We start from the raw sequence: 21,741 nt of genomic DNA on the forward strand, positions 1-21,741 counted from the left end.
CAACAACACCAGTCCAAATAGCAGATGCTGAACAGCTTTTTGCTGCACTAAAGATTATAAAATGCAATTAGTGCTTGGAGGAACTTTTTGCAAATTCAGCATCTTACTTTTTGTTAGGACCGCGTAGTTTAAGACATTTCTTTTAATATTTCACTCGTTACATTTTAACAAGTTTGAGCATTAGAACAGGCTTAAGGCCAATATGGTTTTGTGCTTCTGATAGTTACTTTTTAAATCTAATTTAATTCCAACCTAAATTGCTGAACCAAATTTCTTCTTAAGCTTCATAGACACATATGCTTTAATGTTTGTATCGCTTAAATGTGATGACTCCTGTCACCTTTTTGAAGTAGACACTATTGAATGGGCTTAGGTGGAGTCATTTTAATGGTAACCTGTTTTTATCAACCAGCATTTTTATGTTTAAGTCTTTTCAAATCACACAGGGCTCAGTTACTTTTTGGTCTTTATTTTAGTCCTTTTTTTCTTTACTTTCACTTTACCAGAGAAAAGAAAAAAAAAGAATCTGCTAAAACACAAAAACTTGGCAATCATCCCAAAGAAGAGTCTGACTTTAGGCTACCCACGCTAGATTTAATACAATGAATGAGGAACACACTCTCTCACTTCTGTTCTTTTCTATGTGGCCCGCCTGTTAAGTTTCATAGTAACCTGATCGCTCTTTGAATTGCTGTGCTGCTGATGTTCATCCTCTTTGACATACAGGTTAGACAAGAAGGCACGTCACTGTTGGGTAATACTTTTTTTTGTGACAAACAGTTTGAGTGTTGAAAAAAGGGAGAACAATAAATTACTTTTCCCACACTTTCTTTCAAAAAATGTCCCTTTAGGTGAAATTAAATACTGAATAGTAATAGTTGAAAAATGACTAAGTATTAATAGTGTGTAAAAATGTTTGGGTTATAGCAAGCAAAGGACTTTCTCTTGGTGTGAAGAGTTGGACAGTCAGTTGTTTGGGTGATTTAAATATTTTATCAGAGAACTGAAAAAAATGTTTCTTGCTCCTTTAACATTTTTAAGCAAAACAGCTCAAACAAACTTAATCATTATCCGTAATACATCCATCCAGACAGTATTTGACCCCTTTTATCAGAAAAAGTTACGTTTAAATTTTGATAAACTGGACCACAATTCGTAGCTATGATTGAGCAAAATAAATGGTTCTCTTTAAAGCATTACACTGCGAATTCTTTACAACAGAAAATCACCTAAAATGAAATGCTATATCTGACATTTGTGAATTCAGATCACACTTAAGAAATACTTTTACCATAAAAACACCATTCCATATTCAGAGAATTCACGAGTATATAAATGAGGAGTCAAAGTTTACACTTAATGTTTAAACAACAGGATGTTTATGCATGCAAGCAGTATGCAAAACAAAGAAGTAAACATTAGGTATTGAAATAGCAGAAAAAACATCTTTGACTTGTGCTGCAACAAAACCAGTGCTTAATTCATTATAGTGTGCATTTCTTTCAAACACAAGAACAATACAACCAAAATTAAAAAAAAAAAACTGTTAAAAGGTAAAAACAAAAGTATGGTTTCTTTACTGGAATAAACCAAAGATGATGAATGTGGGTTTATTAGGCTGGGCTAACATCAATTGAAATCTGAAAAAGATATCAGGACTTTTTAGTAACTCTTTTTTTCATACACAGATTGCCTAATCCTAATTCATCATTGCGATTTTCTGTGGGTGTCCACACGATTAGCCACAGTATTTCCTGAGTTTTCAATATGAAAGAACAGGAAGTGGTGAATACTCTGCTCAGTCATCTGTTTAACTACATCGTCCTACACACACACATGCCTGCATGCACACAAACACACCCCAATCTGATTCATTTTAGAAAAATAACCACAAAACCCTAGTTATTCTGACCACTGACTAAAAGAGTCAAAACCACAGCTGAAGAGATGAAACTCGACATGACACTCCTAGTTGTGACATCAAGTGGGTGTTGAGGGATTACACCTTCAACTCGGTGTTAAAACTAGTAAGTGCAGTTGTTTGAGAGCTAGTCATAGACATCCGTCAACTGGAGTGGCAGTCTCTGACGTCATAGACTTCTTTACACTGAAAATGAAATCAAAGCTTGAAATGGGTCAGGGAACATTGGCAAGAATTTACTCCACCCAACTAAAGAACATTCCAATGGGCAGGTCTCATTAAAGGTGAGAAAAAACGTTTAGTCTGCCTACCTTCCAAAAAGAAAATGATTAAAAACCTACCCCCCTAAAGACGCACTAACTTAATAAAACACCACTGTTTAAAAAACCAATATAGGTAAGATTTTGTAGGAAATTGCTCCGTTTTGAAACAAACCTCCAGTTTTTTTTTGTTTTGTTTTTTTTTTAAATAACACAAGCTCCTAAAATTATCACCACTCTTCAACCGTTTACTGAGGTAACATAATTCTAAGGGATTCTGAAAGTTAAGAAAAGCTACTTTCCTAATGTTTTTTTTTTAAACCTAGTGTTACATATCAGTGCAAAGCTGTTTTTTATACGTTCAGATTTGGTTAGAATTATGTTCATTGAGCAAAGGGTCAAAGGATTACAGTAATTCAAAGAGCGCCAACACCAGAGCTGTAGCTCGGGTTTTAAACATGTAAGATCCTGTATTTGTTTTTGTGCTCATTAAAAACGAAAAACAAACAGTAAAAATGGTATTAACGTGTTATTTCATAGATCACAGCACGAAAAACATGTAAAAATCAAACATGTGTTTTTGTCAAAATAAGGAAGCATTTTGCTTGGCACAAAAGTTTAGAGGTAGTGTTCAGGAAAAAAAAAAAAGATGACATTTCCCTAACCCTGTCTTGTTAACAGTTGCAAAATTCCCCTTTAACAAACTTTAACAAGTAAAAAACAGTCTCTTCAGTATCCTGAGATAAGGCCTCACAAACATTCAAATGAACACTCTATGCTGAGAAGGAATAAGCTGAACTGTTCTCATCATGTCACATGGTGAGAGCATGACGGAGAATCTGTGCATGTGCTTTCATGCTGCCTTACAACCCATTACTTGTGTACAAATGTGTGTAATTCGGATTTGCCATCTCCATTACCTCTTGACGAATTTAGATTCTGAGAGGAGAATCCTGAGATTGTAGATTATTGTGTTGTTCAGAAAAAAATGTTCAGTTGTTGCGCATTTAGAAAAGAAGTAGTCTTCTAAGGTCAAACTACTCTGGCTTACAATAAAACCAAAACCAGCCATTGCGCACATTGCATTGTTTCCTTTCCTTGCTTTTATCTGACAGAAATTAAGTTTAAATACAAATGCATGTGTAGAGCTTTCTCAGAAATTTGGCTTAATTAAAATACAGAGTTTGGTGACAAAGAAAACAGGAAGAAAGTGCCCCCCACCATTGCTTGACAGTAAGAGGATTGTATGTAATCCCAATTACATACAGACTGTTGAGAAACTAAACAAGAATATAACTGTATTCATCACTGAAGCTCGATAGTGTAAGCATGACCCCTATTCCTTCAAGGGTGAAGGCTGAAAGTCAAAGTTGTGAAATCTGCCACCAGATTTAATACTTTTTGTAACACCACAATTTAGAAAATAATCAAATCATCATGTCATCATTTGCTGCATTTGCTTTTACAGCTCTGCTACCCTTTGTTCTTTATTAGCATAAACAATAAACAATCGAAAATAAACACTAGATTTTTTAAATAAATAATGACTAGTCTGTTGTATTTGTATTCAACATAATACTTTAAGATTATTTGCATAAAGTCACAATGAATAACATCGTGTTAGCAGTCATTTGCTATAGTTGTTCATCAAAGATTTGTAACCATTTACATTTTCTGCTACAAAACATGTTTAGAAGCAGTTGCACATATTTTAGTTGTATTAATCTCCAGAAGTTGATTTATTAGTAGTATTGATCTTTATGTTTGGCTTTTTTTGTGGTAAACAACAAACTCAAGAAATTACTGTTCATTTAAACAGCGTTACCCAAGTGTTTTTGTAGATTAGTGTTTTTGTTTGTTTGTTTTAAAAAAATAAAGTCATCCAGCAAAAATGTTACCACTCACATACAAATAAGAACAATATCAATATGTTTAAATGAACACAACCATTGACCAATTAGGAATTTAAATGCCTCAGTCTCGTTCTTTAGATGTCATTTGGGCACACAAATCTTGAACAAAAATCTCTAAGTTTTGAATCTTTGTATATCTACTGAGACAGAAAATCACAAATCTTCAGGGCACTGCCACACTAGCATTATTTTCTAATAAATGTTTTCTTTTTTCCTCCACATCTCTACTGCACCATACAGGTTCTTATTAATCTATATTGCTGTGGGACTTTTCTTTTATCCTACCGTTCAAAACAATCACTGGCTGTACACTTCCTGTAGCAACTATGCTAGAAATGAGATTCACTTCGATAAAAATACCACAAAAAAATCTAATCTCATCTTATCTAGCGTACTGTGAGCCCTCCTATATCAGGACTCCACTGCGACTTAACTAAAAATCTGACAAAAGGTACTAAGAAATATTTTTGTTTTAACATTATCTAGAATCATTTTAAAACTCTAAATACTCTGCTTCCAATTGTGTTTCTCCTGTGTCCTGACTACCTGACATATTATATACTGGGTTACCCACTTAAACAAGGGGGTATACTGTGAGTTGTTGACATGTCACCAAGGTAACCTGCAAACCTCCATGCAGAGCAGCCAGTCAGTGTGTGGACAACACAAGGCATTTTTATTGAGGTCTGAAACTTCACTGGCAAAATAAATGGCCTGGGAAAAAAACTCCTGTAGTTCAAATTAACATAGTTTGCTCATATCCAAGCAAGCTACATGCGGGACAGGGGACGGGGAAAAAAAAGGACAGACAGGAAAGGAAGGGAGGGGAGGGGTTGTCCTACTTACACTTGACCTATGTGTACGTCTCTATTTATGGTATGTGAAATGTGGCAAATCCCTCACAAAAGCCAGTGTTTCCCATACATCTACTGAAAGACAAAAGACGCATCGCTATCACATCTTTTGTTCTTCTTATAAACAAGTTACCAGCTACATTTATTGAGGATGTAAACTTACTTTACACATTCCTGAAAGCATGCACTTGGTGAACTACTTCATGAAATAAGGGGCAATATCTAAAGGGAGAAGTAGAAAAAGTATGAAAAAAAAGTTTGTCTTTGGATGGTGAGTGTAAAACTAATGTAAAATGACATGGGGCTTTATAATGCTAAATCGACTTTTTTGATCTTTTAAGTGGTTCTAATGATAATTCCTCACAAAAAAAAACCCCACAGCGATATATATCTCCAATCATCCTTCTCTGAGCGCTCCTTTTCTACTCTACACCAATCCCTCCCAATCCCTGAGAATGACTGTTGCCCCACGTACCTGCGTATGAACGTGAAGGAACAGCCCATTCCAGGAAGAATCTACGCTGCCAGCACCGCCCCTAGGATAACACACCGACCTCCGCAGAGCTAGCAGCGATCGCCAAAAACACTTTCATTTTTGTCATTATTTTACAGTAGTTTAATTTTCATTTTTTTGTGTTGTTTTTAGTGTGCCAAAGGTAATATATTATCACATATTTGGATATAGTTTACTCTGAAAGGCTTAAAATAGCATGATATTAGCCCTGTAATTTTTTCTTTTCCATATTCAAAGTAGACCATCATTTCAATATTTAGAATAGGTTTAACCCTCTAAAAATAGTTTATCTGGTTTGTTTAAATAATTTTGTATCTCTGTGTTGAATGTGCATTAACACACTAATCACAAAGAATAAAGCAACAGCACAGGGTGTATATGCTGTCATGACAATACAGTTTGAAAAGTTCTGTTACTACTGTCTTTTTTTTTTTCTATTTACCCGTTGCATTGAAAATACGTTTTTTCACCATTTCCCCCTAAACTTTTTCTATGTGATATTCTCAAATTTTCAATTTCGACCAAAGGCTATTAGACGTTTGTCACAGATTCAGACCAAGCTGACAAGGATATCAATTGAATGAAAAAAGGTGTTTACTTTGTTTATTCCAAAATTGTAGAATAAAGACACATACAGATGAGGATAATATCCATCTCTCGTATTATTTTCCATATAAAGACAGAATTGTTGGAAACTGTGTGTCACCAAACCATATTGTACAATGTAATCCCTCCAGACAACAGATCGACTGACGATAGAGTATCAGTGCAGCAGGTGAGCAGGTTTAGCCAGCAGCTGACATGTTTAGTACACAAAAAAGTAAAGGACATCAACTTTGGGACATCTTCAACAGGATTCAGCATTTAAAAATATAGTTTTGTTATTGCTTAAAACCTTAAACAATCCATGAATAATATAATGCATTCTGTCTGCCTGCCAGTTAAAAAACACCATAAAAAAAACTGCATTTGAATAGGGAATTATTACACCATGGCAGTTAAAGCACCAAGTTTCAGGTAGGTCTTCACTTTCTTTAGGAAACAAATCTAAAATCCTTCCTTCAAAACAGTCCTCTTGCTTGTAACAAAAATAGATATCGCCAGTATCCAACAGAGGTTTAGTCTAATGACTAGTTTGCCAGTCTAAGGAAAATTCTAAAGAAAAAAAACTTCCAAGTATTTTCCAACTTTCCGTGAGATTCAAGGGTTGCATTTTTATCTGCTGGCTAATAAAACCAACAAGCAGACGACAGGCAAACAGACTCCTGGAAGTAAGACTGGAACGCATCATCTTAGCCGAGTCATAGTTTAGACTGGTCTAGAACTATTTCTACTAGCGCTGACTCACTTTTTACTTCCTGGAAATAAAACAAATAAGAATAAGAAAACCTTTATTTGTCCTTGAATGTGGAAATTGCCTTGTTTGGAGAGCTACAAGAAATGAAAAGTAAAAGTGAAGAAAGAAAGAAATAAAACAGTGCTGCAAGAACAGATGACACTTTTAAGCAATATAAAAATAACACTTCTAGAAAAATATTCTTTACAACATCAAATAGGAATCCCTCTTTTGCATTTGTTACTTTATGACTCCTCATAGGTTTTCAGTCATGGCCTTTTTTATGCCTCTGGGGCAAAATTTGGGCTGTGCACATAAACACTAACATCTTGTTTTCATATAACAATGTCAGTGGAAGTCAAGCGGAAATCTATTCATTTTTATGGGAAGCAAGTCCCCCAACAGATGAATACAGCTATGTGACTACAAACGCCACTACCGCTGGGTAAAAAACACGTCAAAAGAAAAAAAGTTATTTATTCATTAGAAATGTATAGTATTTCAAATCAGTTCTTTGACATTCACATTACTCTAACAAATATGTATTTTTTCCATTTCTCCTTCTTTTGTATGAATCTGCACAGCAACAGTCTATACAAGAGGTCCCGCTTTTAGTCGAAGCACAGATTTTATTTAGAAAATGAGGCAATCCTGGCTGGTTCTGACTGTTCAGAGAGCGGTCAAATTATCTAAGATCAAGCCAGACGGTAATCATTGTTTCTAAAGTCAGAGCAGAAGCCTTGAGAAAATAGTTGGACAATGTAACCCTTCACAGACTCCACGAACACAAAAAGTTCATGCTGAATAAAAAGCGCCATTCTCATCGACAAAGGGTTCTAACAAAGTTGGGTCATGAGACATACAGTGACCCATTTAGGAGGGAAAAAACAGTTTCATCCTGGGTCACTGATCTCACAGGCATGCAGGTGTCATGCTGTCTGAGTCCAAGAGGAACTCGAATGCTGAAGTCGGTTGGCTGTGTGCACTTCTGATCGGGTCCAGAGGGACACAGCGGGAGGATGAGAGGAAGGAAGAGGGGGAGGTATGAGAGGAACACCGGGGAAAAGTTTCCAACAAAGTCTATACTTGTAAATATTTTACTAGAAGTCATGCACTACGTTCTATGTTACTTTTTTTTAGAATATGTCAGTGGAAGAGCTTTAGTAGTGGCCGTCTCCTAATTTCTATGTACTCCTTGACATCCTCACAGATTAACTGCATTTTACCTCTTTATTTCTGAAATTGTGCAAAATGATGAAACCCTGTCATTTCTGAGGTATCTGCTCCTCTGCCCCCATCCCAAAAAATGTCTGGTTTTCTAATTCAGCTTTTCTTTAAGCTTTGAAAAGATGCATTGGAAAGTGTCTAAACAGCCCCCCCACACACACACATATATAGTCAGCCCCTGTCCAACAGCTGCAGCAGGGCTTCAAGAAGACAAGGACAAAACAGCAATTACGCAATCCAGCTGTGTGTGCATATGGCCCCTTAAAAGGACCATATTAACGTTGGTGGTGGTGATGGTGGGGTGTTAGACAATGCTATGAGAATGACCTGCGATTGTACAATTTTTGGGTTCTGCCAGAAAAGTTTTGTGCTACGTGATGACCAGATGCAGAAGCATTCACAGAACATGAATGAACGGTTCTCATCCATATGCAGGCACTGATGGCCGCTCTGGGAGAAGCACAGAAAGATCTGCGCCGACATCGTCCAAGAATATGTAAAAAAATACACTGAAGCAGACGGGAGGGGAAAAAAAATGCAAAGGAGTCAGCTCCTAACCTGCAGCTGCTTTGTGTACAGTAAAGAAAAGGTTTAACTATTGCTCAAATTTCTATAAAATTGCATACAACGTAAACCATAATTTAAAAATAAGACACCTGGTTTGGATGTCGGACATTGAGGTGATGGGACAACTCAGATATGTTTTCCTTTAACCAGAAATGGCTGATTTTAATCATTTTTATCATATTCTAAATGAAGATGTTATGGTTATGCACATGTCTATCCAGTGTATGTTGTTATAGCAAATACAGGGTTTACAAGCAAGAACAATTTCTAGAAAGCTGGATGCATCACGATATTAGCACAAAAAACAAGTTTTATTTTCAGCATAAATCTGTTTTGCTGATGAATAGGCAAAGTAGAAGATAAAAACAAAGCTATTGTGACAGCTATAAACAGGACAATAAAATATATAAAACTAAAGAAACAAAACATAGCATCGGAAGTAAGAAAAAATTAAAAAGCCAGAAGTTGTTTTAAAAATAAAAAAAGGGCTTTTGAGCTTTCTTTTTGCTCAAAATTCTCAAGTCTTGAGTCACATTTTTGTCTCGAGGCACAACCAGCTGAAACCTCATGTGATCAGTTGTGCTTGTAACGTATCTAGAAAGCCAGAGCACTCATCCCTTTTCAGTTAAGCCTTCATCAGTCAAACTCCCCCAAATTTATGGAAACATCCGTTAGCTCCTGACTTCTTATCTCAAAGTGAGTGCAATGAGTTTGCATCATTTTTTAACAGAAAAACACTAATTATCAGAAGAACAATCCAATCATCCATCAGCAGACCAAACCACTACAATCTGACAGGGTTAACCGGGTTAAATTACTGAAATCAGAGCTTAAACATTGAAGGACGTTTCTGGAATAAACTCATCAACCTCCCATTTAGAAACTTAACTAACTAAATTCTTTAAAAATGCCTTCAGCTGTTTAAAATGGATTTCCTGATGTATCAACAGCTTCCTCCAGTCAGGTATTTTTCCACAATCACTCAAAACTGCAGTTGCTAAACCTTCTCTGTAGAAAGGCAGTCTGGATAACCACAGCACTGAGACAGCACTTGTTGAAGAGATAACACCCACGTCAACACTGACTCAGGAAAAACATTAGTTTTAGTGCTTCTCCATCCTAGAGCAGCTTTTGATATTGTGGATCATAAAAATCTTTTTGGACTTAGCAGAGGAAGTGGACGGGTTTATTAGACAGGTACAGTCCATAGTTGGGTCACATCTTATTCTGAAGACAGAGGCTTTGTTGTTTCCACTGGTAATCATAAATATGAGAGTCTCTGGTGCCTCAAGGATCAGTTCTTGGACTTCTGCTAATTACCCTCCATGTGATTAAATGCTTCTTAGCACAGTTATGCAGATGACACTAACTTTATGTAAGATCTTACACCAAATTACCATGGTCTATTACACTTTCTGCCGTTTCTTAGAGCAGCTAAATTGGATGCAGTCAAACTTCCTTCAGTTAAACCCAGAAAAAACTGAAGCTAAGGGGAAAACCTTCAGTGATGGGCTCCAGCAAACCCTGTAGCCCTCCACAGGCTAAAGCTAAAATAGGGTGACGGATGAACAGACGGATTGATGGAAAGTAGTGATAGAAGAATGAAAAAAAAAAGGTTAAAAAAAGAGTGAAGGCAACTGAATAGCTGATTTCTAGAAGAGTAATGTCCAATAGTCAAACAAGAAATCTTGGTGTCATAGTGGACTGGAGTTTCAGTGCTCACATTACAGCAACAACTAAACCAGCATTTTACCATCTCAAACAAACAGTAAAACTCTGAGATCTCAAGTCACGACAAGATTTAGAGAAACTGGTTCAAGCTTTCAACTCGTGCAGGCTGGACTAGTGTAACAGTCTTCTCTTTCAAAACACTTAACCCTTTAATACCAGGGTTAACATTCTTTCGTTTGCTGTAATGCTTCAACCATTTACGGATCTAATGTAATTCCAGTAGATTCTGAAGCAAAGAAAAGCACCCCTGCACTGATATCCAATACTTTACAGTAGTAAAGTGACAAGGACAATCAATGTAAATCTCAACTGATTCTGTTGAGGAGAAAAACATCTTTGCACCTAATTTTACATTAAAAATGTGATTCATACTGGTGCAAGGCCAAAGTAAAAAGCCGCTTTCTTTGCATCAGAATCAGCCAATTCATATTGATCATTAAATGGTCGAAGGGTTACATTATTTCAAAGACCATGGGTTATTAAGGTATCGCCACTGACATCTTCAATTTTAAAGGGTTAAAATGTAGGATCTCATTCAAGTTTTAACCAGAACCAGGAGAAATTATGACATTACTCCTGTTCCCAAGTCCTTACGCAGGCTACCAGCAAAATAACAAACTGATTTTAGCACTGCTTCCTGTTTACACATCGCTTAATAGTATGGACACCTGTTAGATCTATTAGTGGTATACAAACCCAGAAGAGATCTGCTGGAAGCAATCAGCTGGTAGAACTAAGAGTCAGAAGGTGAAGCTGCTCTAGCTAAGACAATGCACACAGATGGAAGCAGCTTCCTGATGCTCATGTTTACCAACTATTTCTATATTTAGCTCCCTGAAGCCTTTCTTTGAAAATAATGCAAATAATTTCCCTTTTTTAAATTTTTGTTCATCTAATCTTCTTGTTGGTTGCTATGGCTCTTGCATTTCTGTAGAGATCTTTGCATGTATGTCCATAAGGCACAAAACAAATAAAAATTGTCTTCTTTTTACCACTGTTGCGTTTACATTTCTCTCTACTTCTGAAAAATGCTTCCAAATTAATCTAAGGATTCTTCCCTAAAGTTGTTTTTATTGTTTTTCCATATACAAATTGAAAATATTCATATACTAGTTCTGATGCAGTACCTCAGCTGTGCAGAGGTAGGGCAGTTAACCTCTGATCTGAAGATTGCAGGTTCGGTTCCCACTTTGCCCGACAATGTCGAAGTGTCCTTGAGCAAGAATTACTGTTTTGCCATCAACTACATTAGGAGTTAGGTTAGAAATAATAATTACACATTTTCTTTGTCACTCAAACTAATTTTGTTAAGAAAAATTTTTATGCCAGTGATTAGCAAAATGTCAAAATGAACCATCCCACACATCCTTTCATTAGAATGATTTTTTAAAGCAAAAGAATAGCAGAGAGAAATATAAAAATGAATGCTTGGAGGTTTTCATCCAAATTGAATTTCCTTCCTAAACACTGACATCTGCCATTCTCATGGATCCTCTTACCATCTATTTTCCCTAGGATCATTAAAGTTTCATTAAATCTATTACATCCATCTATCTCAGATCTATCTGCGTTCATTAGTTCACCTCCTCCCACTCAATAAAAATATCCCCTTCTTCCTCTATCATTAAACCTCCCATCCTGTCTTTCGCATGCTCTCTCCTTTAACACCTCCTTCCTTCTTCTGCAGCTCCATCTAACATCCTGTCTCCTCGGGACATGTGTTTGGGCATTTTTTTAATTAAAACAGACATTCACTCTCACATTTGGGATGCTTACAAGAACAAAACTGACTTTAAACTGCAATGTGCCACACCTCCAGCTGAAAGCGTACAAAACACCCCTCTAAAATATAGACAACGTGATGACAGCCTAGGCTTGACCAAGTCTAACAGCTTGTCAAGTCCAGGTCAGTGTAGAAGGATTCAGCATGACTTCACTGACACCCACAGTGACCTGTAAAGAACCAGGATGTTGCTGCTGCAAAAAGAAACAGAAGCTTCACAGTTTTATGAATTGATGTAAAAACAGAAAGAAAATTGAAGATCTGCCCCTAAGCTACTATGTTAAAGAAATAAATTAGCCTTGCAAAAATATATTTTGAAATTAATAAAAGGTAAATTATCTTTATTAATGTCATCATTCACATTTATTAGAATCTGGAATGAATTCTGGTTATTATGCTTTACAAAAAAGACAGAAAATGTTGATGGCTTAAAGGCAGACATGGTTATTATCCAATCGTTTGTCATCATGGTGTGATGGGATCTGAATCGCTTTAATTCGACAGCTTTCCTCAAGCTACAGAGATGCTAGTCTGAAGATCACAGGTCCAGACTTTGATGTACTTCAGGCAGCAATCTATAAATATCCTAAAGAGAAGCAGGGATAACAAGCACCCTTGTCTGAACTGGAGGGCCACCTGATGCAGCAAATACAAAGCATCTTCTTGCTTACAGCGCAAAATGATTGATTGATGATAAACCTCAACATTCTGGACTACAGCACCTCCTCTATGCACTATGAAGGAACTCAATAGGTTTTTTAAACCAGCAAACACTGGAGCAAAAGAAAAGCAAACTCCCTGGAGCTTTTGACTAGAGGCTAACAATCTGCTCACTGTTCAGAGTTTTCACAACCATTTCACAGCCAAGAGTTTTCAAAAGAAAATCCCAGCTGTATCCATTTTTCCCTCCACCTTTGCATTCCCCGTCTCCTTATCCGTGCCTTTTCGCTCGGCTAATCTGTGGAGACGACTGCCTCTCATCCTCTTGTCCTTCAGTCAGACTTGGGTGATACGCTCTGCTGGCCTGAAGTTCACCTCACTGCGGCTGACCAGAGCGCACAGCAGGGCTGCATCCTGGCACCAACGCACACACAGAGCACACACAGAGCTTCAATTCAGACAAACACTTCCTTTTTTGTGTAAGAGCAGCTTTATGATGTTCCGCACTGGTTTTTGAAGGAGTTAAACTGAAGCCAAAAAATATGGTTACTGGTTGCAGAGATAAAAAAGGTTAAAAAATAAAAGAAACTGGTCATCACAAGAAATGGTTAGGCAGAAATGAAAATAAACAGTATAAATATGCCCTAATATTGTTATTTATTGGTACCGGTGGATATCAAGGTGACTTTATTTGGCTTTAGTCAAAACTTCCCTTACAGGCAGAAATGGTGCTGGTGATATGTTGTAGCAAACACTAAATGCAGGTATATCGTACACTTTTCCTTTTTGTCTGCCAGTTAGAATTTAGGAAATAAGGCAATCAGAATGAAGTTTGTGTGGCATCCTACAGACACTAATGAATCACGTGCACACACCGTTTGTGCAGCATTTACTTCAGTAAGGAGCCAGAGCGTGCACCTTAGTCAGGACAAGAGTGGCATCACTTACGCATCACAACTGCGTGCAACTTACAATATCCTTATAAATACTCCAGGATACACTTTTCACGTGCATGACAATGGTACGTTCCACTTTTATAACATCCCTTAAAGTGGTCCTTAAAGTTCTCAAGAGAACTGCAATACACCTACGTTCCTGTCTGCGACTATCTACTGACCTAGACAACCCCAAAATCTGTGTAGTCACGTGTGCATGTGACTAAAGCTTTAAGAATGAGTGATTAGGTGTATGAATATTAGGATTGGGTATTACTCTTAATGTAATAAATCATTTGAAAGATTCAATTGGATTTACGATTTGATGCAATTCGATTAAATACCAATTTATTTTTCAAACTGATGCTTAGAAAGCAAATTTGATTAATTATTAAAGTCAAAATTTACATGAGAAGAGATATAAACTAAACAGAAGAAAAAATATTCTTTCTAAACTTATAAATCCTAACATTAAAAAATAATGTCAAAACTTTTAGCTGACTTGATTGAGTTTAGATCAAATTAATGCTTTTTAGACACATCCGTCAATAAATTTCAGGGAATATAATAGCCACCAAAAAAAAAAAAAAAACTAATGACTAATTGAAGAAATCAATTGCAACAATATGAAAACAACTTACCCAAGAAGGAGGTCAGAGAAATTCTTAGCAAACAGCTAATCTAGTCAAGCATCTTTATTCTCCAACTAACTGCCCTAAAAAATAATTGGGTATATTAGATAACTATGTGAGATTTAAAAGAACAACTGCCAATCAACGGCTTTAAATTGTATCTCATGGTTGATAATCCCTAATCTGACATCAGACAGCCAGCACTTTAATCCCATCAGAGGACTCAGGGATTACGACAGTCTGTCAACCAGCTTCTATGCCCGCTCAATCACATGGGCTTTACTGTAACGCTGACATCTAGAAAATACGAAGATGAGCAACAAAAACCAGGGAGATAAAAAAAAAACTTGTTAGACAAATTTTGTCAAACTGCATTTCTTGGAAGACCCAAACATCCACTTGGATATTTTTAAAACAATCATGCATTCATTTGTGGTTTTCATGTCAACCGTCCTCTTGAAGTTCCTCGTTCAAGGACTTTTTTCATTCATCTTTATCACTTAAATCATTCTGGAGGGACCTCTTGTTTGCTTTATGACTAATCTTCTGTTTTTTTCAGGCTCATCTTCTCACCATCTTTCTACGAAAATATACAAGTCACTGCAGAGTCATTGCAAGGATATTAAAGTCCCACTCCGATCATCCGATCAATCTGCATAAATTTTTAGGATATATTTCTGCAGATTGGCATGAATTCATTAGAAATTCACCTGAGTTATGGGCAGAACTGTTGGCACAGTGAAAGCCTACCCCCACTTCCCATCATCCATTTGTTTACATGCCCTCCCGCTAGCTTACAGTCCCTCTAAACCCCAACATAACATTACAGGTGCAACAAAAAAAGCCAAGCAATATTGGAGATATCTAGCTGTATGAGGAAAACAAAGACGTACATGGATCTAGCTGACTACAAGTGGATGCATCAGAATGGAGCCATGCAGGGAGCTTGTGGCTTGCCATAGTAGTGTCTATGTCACATCTACATGCTTTTATTCAACTGCATTTTTTGGTCTGCCCCTGATTCACAATGATTTGAATAAAGAAACACTCAGAAAATTAATTTTACGCTTAATCTTCTTTATATATGTCCTCCATGATGAGGAAAAATGCTAAAGAACATGTTAAAAACAAATTTTTTATTGGAGTGGGTCTTTAAGAGAGCACTTGAAACCAAAGAAAGAAAATGGAAACGATGGATGGATGGAGAGGATAATCATATCTGTGTCTGCACCTCCATCTCTTCAACATCTTATTAAATCTGACAAAGGGGAGAAGTTCTTTCTTTGTCTGCAGCGGCGAGGTCACGTTACATCTTGGGGCTGAGCAGGCAAAATATAAGCTTACTTCAGACTACAGATAATAGCCGGGAGGTTAACAGGAGAGGTGTCATTGAAGGGGGTGAGGAGTCCCCTCCTCCACCTCATCTAGCAAGAAGGGGGGATGCTGCTGGCTGCCTCTTTGCTTACACACACAGCTTGGGATGGGCAACACCCCAAAAAAGACACGACATGATTAGTTTAAACAAATAAAAAAAACAAAATCAACTAATTAGCAGCATTGTAAATTGGTTATATTTTTTACAAATAGGTCAAATTAGATTTTTGTTTCTGGTTTATTCTAGCAAGAATTTAAAGCTATTTTTGTATTGTTTCCAGTAGCAAGGCAGGGCAAACACGGGACTACGACGTGATGTAGGCCGGCTGTAGGTGTAGGCAGGTGTCTATTGGAAGTTCAGACAAAAGACTAACTGACAACAACAAAACGAGATAGGAAACCCTTTGATAGATATTAAAATGGGAGTGTTTTTCATTTTTAAATAAGAGGGACAGAATGGGGTTGTTATTTCGCCCTTCTTTCTACCAAAAACTGGGTGTGGACACACTTTAAAATAGGTACAACTTGCTTAAAGAATAAAATAAAACTCATTTTCTAGGCAGTTGTTTGTGAAGTTGTAGTGTCGCTGACCAGGCGGTCCCTCCCGCCCCGTCTGGCCGCCTGTTGTGCGCCCTGTGTCGGTCATGACTGCCTATTGTTCCCCCCGCTGTCACAGCCGTTAAGGTGCATGTCGGATTAGCTTTAGCTTTAGCCTTAAAAAAGCGCTAGCGACGGAGTTAGCCGCTTTTTTTCCACAAAGCTCCGCGGTCACAGAGCACCTTTCTTCCACTCCCCGAGTCTCCCCCCCTCCCGGCCCGCAGCCGTCCCCGCCGCGTGCGACGTCAAAACACAAAGCAGCAACCGCTGAAAAGTACACGTAAGAGTTTCAACTCACCCAAAGCTCCGTTCCCCAACTCATTGCGGGTCCTTCAGGCAGAATTTCCCCCGGTTTGGAAGCAGTTTTCCCAGCGTACACTCTGGAAATGTGCCGCTGATAGTCCGGTCTGAGTGACTGAGTGACTGCCTGCCTCCTTCGTGTCGTCCTTCCCCTCCTTCACCTCCTTCTCCTGAACCAGCGGAGCCGCCCCAAAGCAGAGACACTGGACCACAGAGCCCCAAACTACTGCTGGATTACTAGTTTATATCTATTTAACACAAATGAAGTGGAAACAAAAAATAAAAATTAAACTAGGCTACTGTTCCAATAGTACGGAATCCCTAAAGGGACAAAGAAAAAACTTGTATCTCTTTTCTTTTTTACTTTAATGTTCCTTAAGAGGCTCCGTACAATAGAGTTCAAAACATAGACTTAATATATAACGAACAAATGAAATAATAATAATAATTTTTAAAAAATTGCTGGCAGAATATTGTCTAGGTTTTAAAATTAGAAAAAACTATCAATAAATAAATAATAAATTAGTTGAATATATCTTTTAAAAAATGCTTAATTTGTTGAATAAACTAGTCAACATTTAGTTACATTATATTTACTATTTCAAATGTGTGTCCTTTTTAAAAAGGAACAGACTATTAAGAAATAGGCCAAAAAAGTGTCCTAAACTTAATTATTAATTATATTAATTCATCTTTTCTCTTTCATTGGTAAGTATTACACAAACTGTTTTAATAAAAATTATGAATGTTTCCATGAGTCACGTGTACAAATAATTCACAGAAATAATGAACATCTTTCTGGAAACACTAAAACTCGAAATTGTGTAGTACCTCCCTCTAGTGGTCACAATCTGTCATCGCTTTGTGGTCATCCTGAAGTGGTCATCCCAAAAGACCACTTTAAACAATCGTTAAATGATCAAGATTTCCTGACATTAAGAGTTTTTAAAATGTATCAGAGATAAACAAAAACTTTTAATCGTTAAACAAACAACGAATTATTTATGAAATCTTAACAAACTTAAGTATAATTGTTGTTATATAATTGTTCTGGAAAGTGTCTATTCACATATAATTTTCGAATACGCGCAGCCGGTGATTAAACATAATTAAAACATAATTTTAGAAATTATTAAAAGAATTATTAAAACATAGTAGAACATCATTAAACATAATCAGAGAGTTGCAGTTTCTCCTTCAGTCCGACAGAGGGCGGTAGTTTTCGTTACGTGACAATTGTTCCCAAAGACCACAAATAAGAGTACCCTCCAGTTCCTACAATCATACCAATGGAACAAATAGTTGTTTTTCATATTTGTCGATCTTTTAATTAGCTGTTTTTAATCTGACATCGTCTAACATGCACCGCTGCATGTTAAGGTAAGACGTGGAATGATTTTCACTTAAAAAGCAGTCTTCGTTTATTTTGTGTCCCCTGCAAACAACCTTTGACACACTTGAGCTGAGTAAGTGCTAAGCAACCTTTTTTGCTACCACTGCTAAAACGGCTATTTTAATGATTTTTAAATTACGAAAGTAGAGTTTTGAGTTTCTGTAGATTCATTTTTTTGTCGTTGTTGACACGGTGTACAAGACATGAGCATACAAAAGAAGTCACAATTTTTCTTCTCTTGTTTTTACTGTTTTTGTTCTAATCTTTAGTTTAAATAAAGTTTTTTTTCTCTTCTGTTTGTGAACACATTTTTTGCTAAACAACATTCTGTTTAGTTATCATACGTAAGGACGTTGAGGTAATTTTTGTTTCCTGATTTCAGTGAGATTTGTTGTCAATTCATCCTATTTATTTTTATTTTTGAGTTTGAACAATATGTAAATACTTTTTGTTTGTTTATGTATCTTGTCTTCCAGGTTTTCTGAGCTGCCCTGGCAGTGTCCAGTGCGTTGTGTGAGCTCCTCTGCAGGGAAGAGGAGAGCCGTGCACAGCTCCTTCCCTGTTCTCAATCTACCCCTCCATCCCATCCAGCACCACGTCTACGAAGCAAACCTGAGAAACAGCAACGCCTGCCTTAAGAAGTATGCTGTAGTCACATCAGAAGAGATGCTATTTGGCTTTCATCAGATATTTCTAACTCAAGATTTTGTTTTTTCAACTGCCTAATTCTTACAAGCATAAAAGTTCACCAACTTATACAGTTGTATTCATAGTTCTTTAAAATGCGTTTGCATATTGGCTATTCTCTTATGTAGATTATTTAAAGTTCTGAACAATTAGTTTATCAACCAGGAGTAGTCTTTTCAATCTACTCCTTTTACATTTAATAAGCAGTGAATTCATAGAGGTATTTTTGACTGCTCTTCTTACTAGTACACAACTGGAAATAGCTTCACTTTATTATTTTGTCTCTTTTAATCTTGTTTATCTCCGACTTCCTGTTTGATAGGTATACAGAGTTAAGAGAAAAAGTGAAAAAAGGGGGAGGAGACAACGCCATCACAAGACACACAAAGAGAAACAGGAAGCTGTTGGTCAGGGATCGGCTGCGTCTCCTCCTGGATGACGAGGACTTCCTGGAGCTTTCGCCGTTTGCCGGTTTGGGTCTCCCGTATGGAGACATCCCTTCCGCCGGCTGCCTTACAGGTAAAGAATGTCTAGCCTCTGACTAGTATTGTCTGACTTGATTTGCACTGTAAACACTCTAATGCTCTGTATATATCCAGGCATTGGCAGGATTAGTGGCTTGTGGTGTGTTTTCATTGCCAATGATGCTACTGTGAAAGGCGGCACAGCTTATCCAATCACTGTGAAGAAGCAACTACGAGCTCAAGAAATAGCGATCCAGAATCGGCTGCCTTGCGTTTATCTGGTCGACTCTGGAGGAGCCTTTCTCCCGCTGCAGGTTGAACACAACAATATTCCCTCTTTGACCCTTTAAAAAAATTAGTAATTCTTTCAGTTCTAATGCTTTGTTTATGTACTTTTAGTCTGAGATCTTTCCTGATAAGAACCAGGGAGGGAGGACATTCTACAATGAAGCCATTATGTCAGCCATGAAGATCCCCCAGGTAGGAAAAAAAAATCCTTTGTGGTTTCTCTTTTTCTTTCACTGTTTTGCATCATTATTCCCTCTATTTCCAATTATCCTGACACTTTTTCCAGTGTCTCATCTGCTCCTAGTATTTAATAGCACAGTAGCAGTTGTCAGTAACCAGCATAAATCACTGCATACAGACTTGACCAAAAACAAAGTGGCTGAGATCAGGTCTGGTCAGGGTTACGCTTTTTATTTTATTTTATTTTTTTATCATGCTAGTCATACTAATTGTCTTCAGTTAATTCGGACTAGCAACAACTTTGCACTATTAAGAACTGTCTGTAAAAATGACTTCAGATCTCATAGTGTGTTTTCAGCTTCATTAAAACATATATTTCAGAGACTATATTTGTCTCTGAAAGATTTTTGTGTTTTTTTAGGTAGATCAATTTTCTTTAATCCAAAATCAATTTTGTTTTTTATATTAAGTTTATATAATAACATTTTTTTCTGATCTTTAACTTAGGTGTGTTGAATCGAAAATGGAATTGAAATGTAAAATTGTCAGTCATATTTATCCCACAAAAGTTGAGTGGAATATATTACATTGTAACTAAGAAATGTTAAAAAAAAAGTACTCAGAGTAGTTTTTGACACAACACTTCACAAATGTACTCACATAGATATAGTACGGTACTCTTACTTTGTTTTGAATTGTCTTTACATATTTTTTAAAACTTGATTTCTATTTTAGTTTTTAAATACTCAATTAAATCAGTGAAATATCACTTTGTGCAGATCATTTCATGGGAATATAAACATTAACCCATGTAAAATAACACAGCTTTGACTGTACCATGACGTGAAATGCATAAGTGCGCCTGGAACAAATTTCAATGTTTCTGAGATGCGGAGGGATGTTGAAATCTCAAAAAAAATACTATGTTTAAATATTTTCTTTAATAAAAAAAAGCCTTGACTGTGTTGTTATTAGTCCTAGGGCCACAGAAAGGCTGTAAACAAGAGAATTTTTTTATTTTTTTATTTTTTTATTTTTACCATAATTCTTTCAAAACTTCATTTCAGCCTGTAAATAAGTTTCAAACTTTCAAACGTTCAAACTGTTGCTTCATGACTTTAAAGGTGGCTGTGGTGTGTGGTTCCTGCACTGCGGGTGGAGCGTACATCCCAACCATGGCAGAGGAGGCGGTGATGGTGCATCAGATAGGCACCATATTCTTGGGAGGACCCCCACTGGTCAAAGCTGCTACAGGCGAGGAAGTGACACCAGAGGAGCTGGGAGGAGCCAGGCTTCATGCTGAGTGGGTCCATCAGCAAAACCCAAAGAGACAGAAATCCTCTTCTAACTGTAAAAGTATTTCTTTATTTATTTTTTTCTGCTCTTAGGGTGAGTGGCTGTGTGGATCATTTTGCGTGGGAGGAGAAAGAAGCATTCGACTACACAAAAAATATCATATCTACCTTCAACTTCCAACTCCCGGATGAAGAGGAAGACAGGAGCAAGAGGAAGGCAGTGGAGGAGCCTTTGTACAGTTCAGAGGAGCTCATGGGGCTCGCTCCTCGCGGTTATAACTACAGTCTGGATGTTAAAATGGTACAGCAACACAAACAAACACCCCACATAAGATGTGTTTTTAGAAGTCCTGATGAGTTTAGCCTGTAAAGTGTGTTTTTTTTTATTTTTTATTTTTTTTTTATTTTATGTCTAATTTGTCCAGATAGTTAGTCGCCTGACAGATGGGAGCCGCTTTCAAGAGTTCAAAGCTCTTTATGGAACCACTCTCGTCACCGGCTTTGCAAAGATCCATGGGTAAAAGTCACAACAACACATCTATGCAGAATACTTTTGAATGTTATCTATTAGGAGTTTGAATGGGCAAAACGATACATACTGTATATTGATACAATTTTTTTAAAGTGTATGAATTGGAAACAAACTCTACCTGAATATTAATTCATTGTATAAAATTATCAAATTAAATGTAAACACTGCAACTGTATCATACAATTTGCTTTTACCCAAGCAAATTCATGGTGCAGTCAATATTGTCCGATTTCCACAATAAAATGTTTTTAGTGTAGGAAAAAAAAGTGGAAAGCAAAAGATGCCCATAAATAATTAA

At 36.9% G+C, this 21,741-nt stretch overlaps 2 protein-coding genes across 3 annotated transcripts in view; one reads left to right on the forward strand and one right to left on the reverse strand.

The window, feature by feature from the left end:
* Window positions 1-16,870, reverse strand: part of fnbp1l (formin binding protein 1-like) — a 41,680-nt gene extending 24,810 nt beyond the window's left edge. For both annotated transcript variants that reach the window (XM_024278381.2, XM_024278380.2), the window contains exon 1: window positions 16,603-16,870. In XM_024278381.2, the coding sequence (XP_024134149.1) occupies window positions 16,603-16,626 (24 nt within the window). In that variant the 5' untranslated portion in view covers window positions 16,627-16,870. The remainder of the gene's footprint in view (window positions 1-16,602) is intronic.
* A 970-nt stretch (window positions 16,871-17,840) lies between these two features.
* The window catches only part of si:ch211-198n5.11 (methylcrotonoyl-coenzyme A carboxylase 2), a 5,401-nt gene continuing 1,500 nt past the window's right edge, over window positions 17,841-21,741 (forward strand). The window contains exons 1-8 of the mRNA XM_024279494.2: window positions 17,841-17,984; window positions 18,474-18,638; window positions 19,007-19,203; window positions 19,284-19,462; window positions 19,548-19,628; window positions 20,741-20,919; window positions 21,005-21,212; window positions 21,337-21,428. Coding sequence (XP_024135262.1) covers window positions 17,965-17,984; window positions 18,474-18,638; window positions 19,007-19,203; window positions 19,284-19,462; window positions 19,548-19,628; window positions 20,741-20,919; window positions 21,005-21,212; window positions 21,337-21,428 — 1,121 coding nt within the window. The 5' untranslated portion in view covers window positions 17,841-17,964. The remainder of the gene's footprint in view (window positions 17,985-18,473; window positions 18,639-19,006; window positions 19,204-19,283; window positions 19,463-19,547; window positions 19,629-20,740; window positions 20,920-21,004; window positions 21,213-21,336; window positions 21,429-21,741) is intronic.

This window comes from Oryzias melastigma, linkage group LG4 (assembly GCF_002922805.2).
Source record: "Oryzias melastigma strain HK-1 linkage group LG4, ASM292280v2, whole genome shotgun sequence".
Classification (NCBI taxonomy): domain Eukaryota; kingdom Metazoa; phylum Chordata; class Actinopteri; order Beloniformes; family Adrianichthyidae; genus Oryzias; species Oryzias melastigma.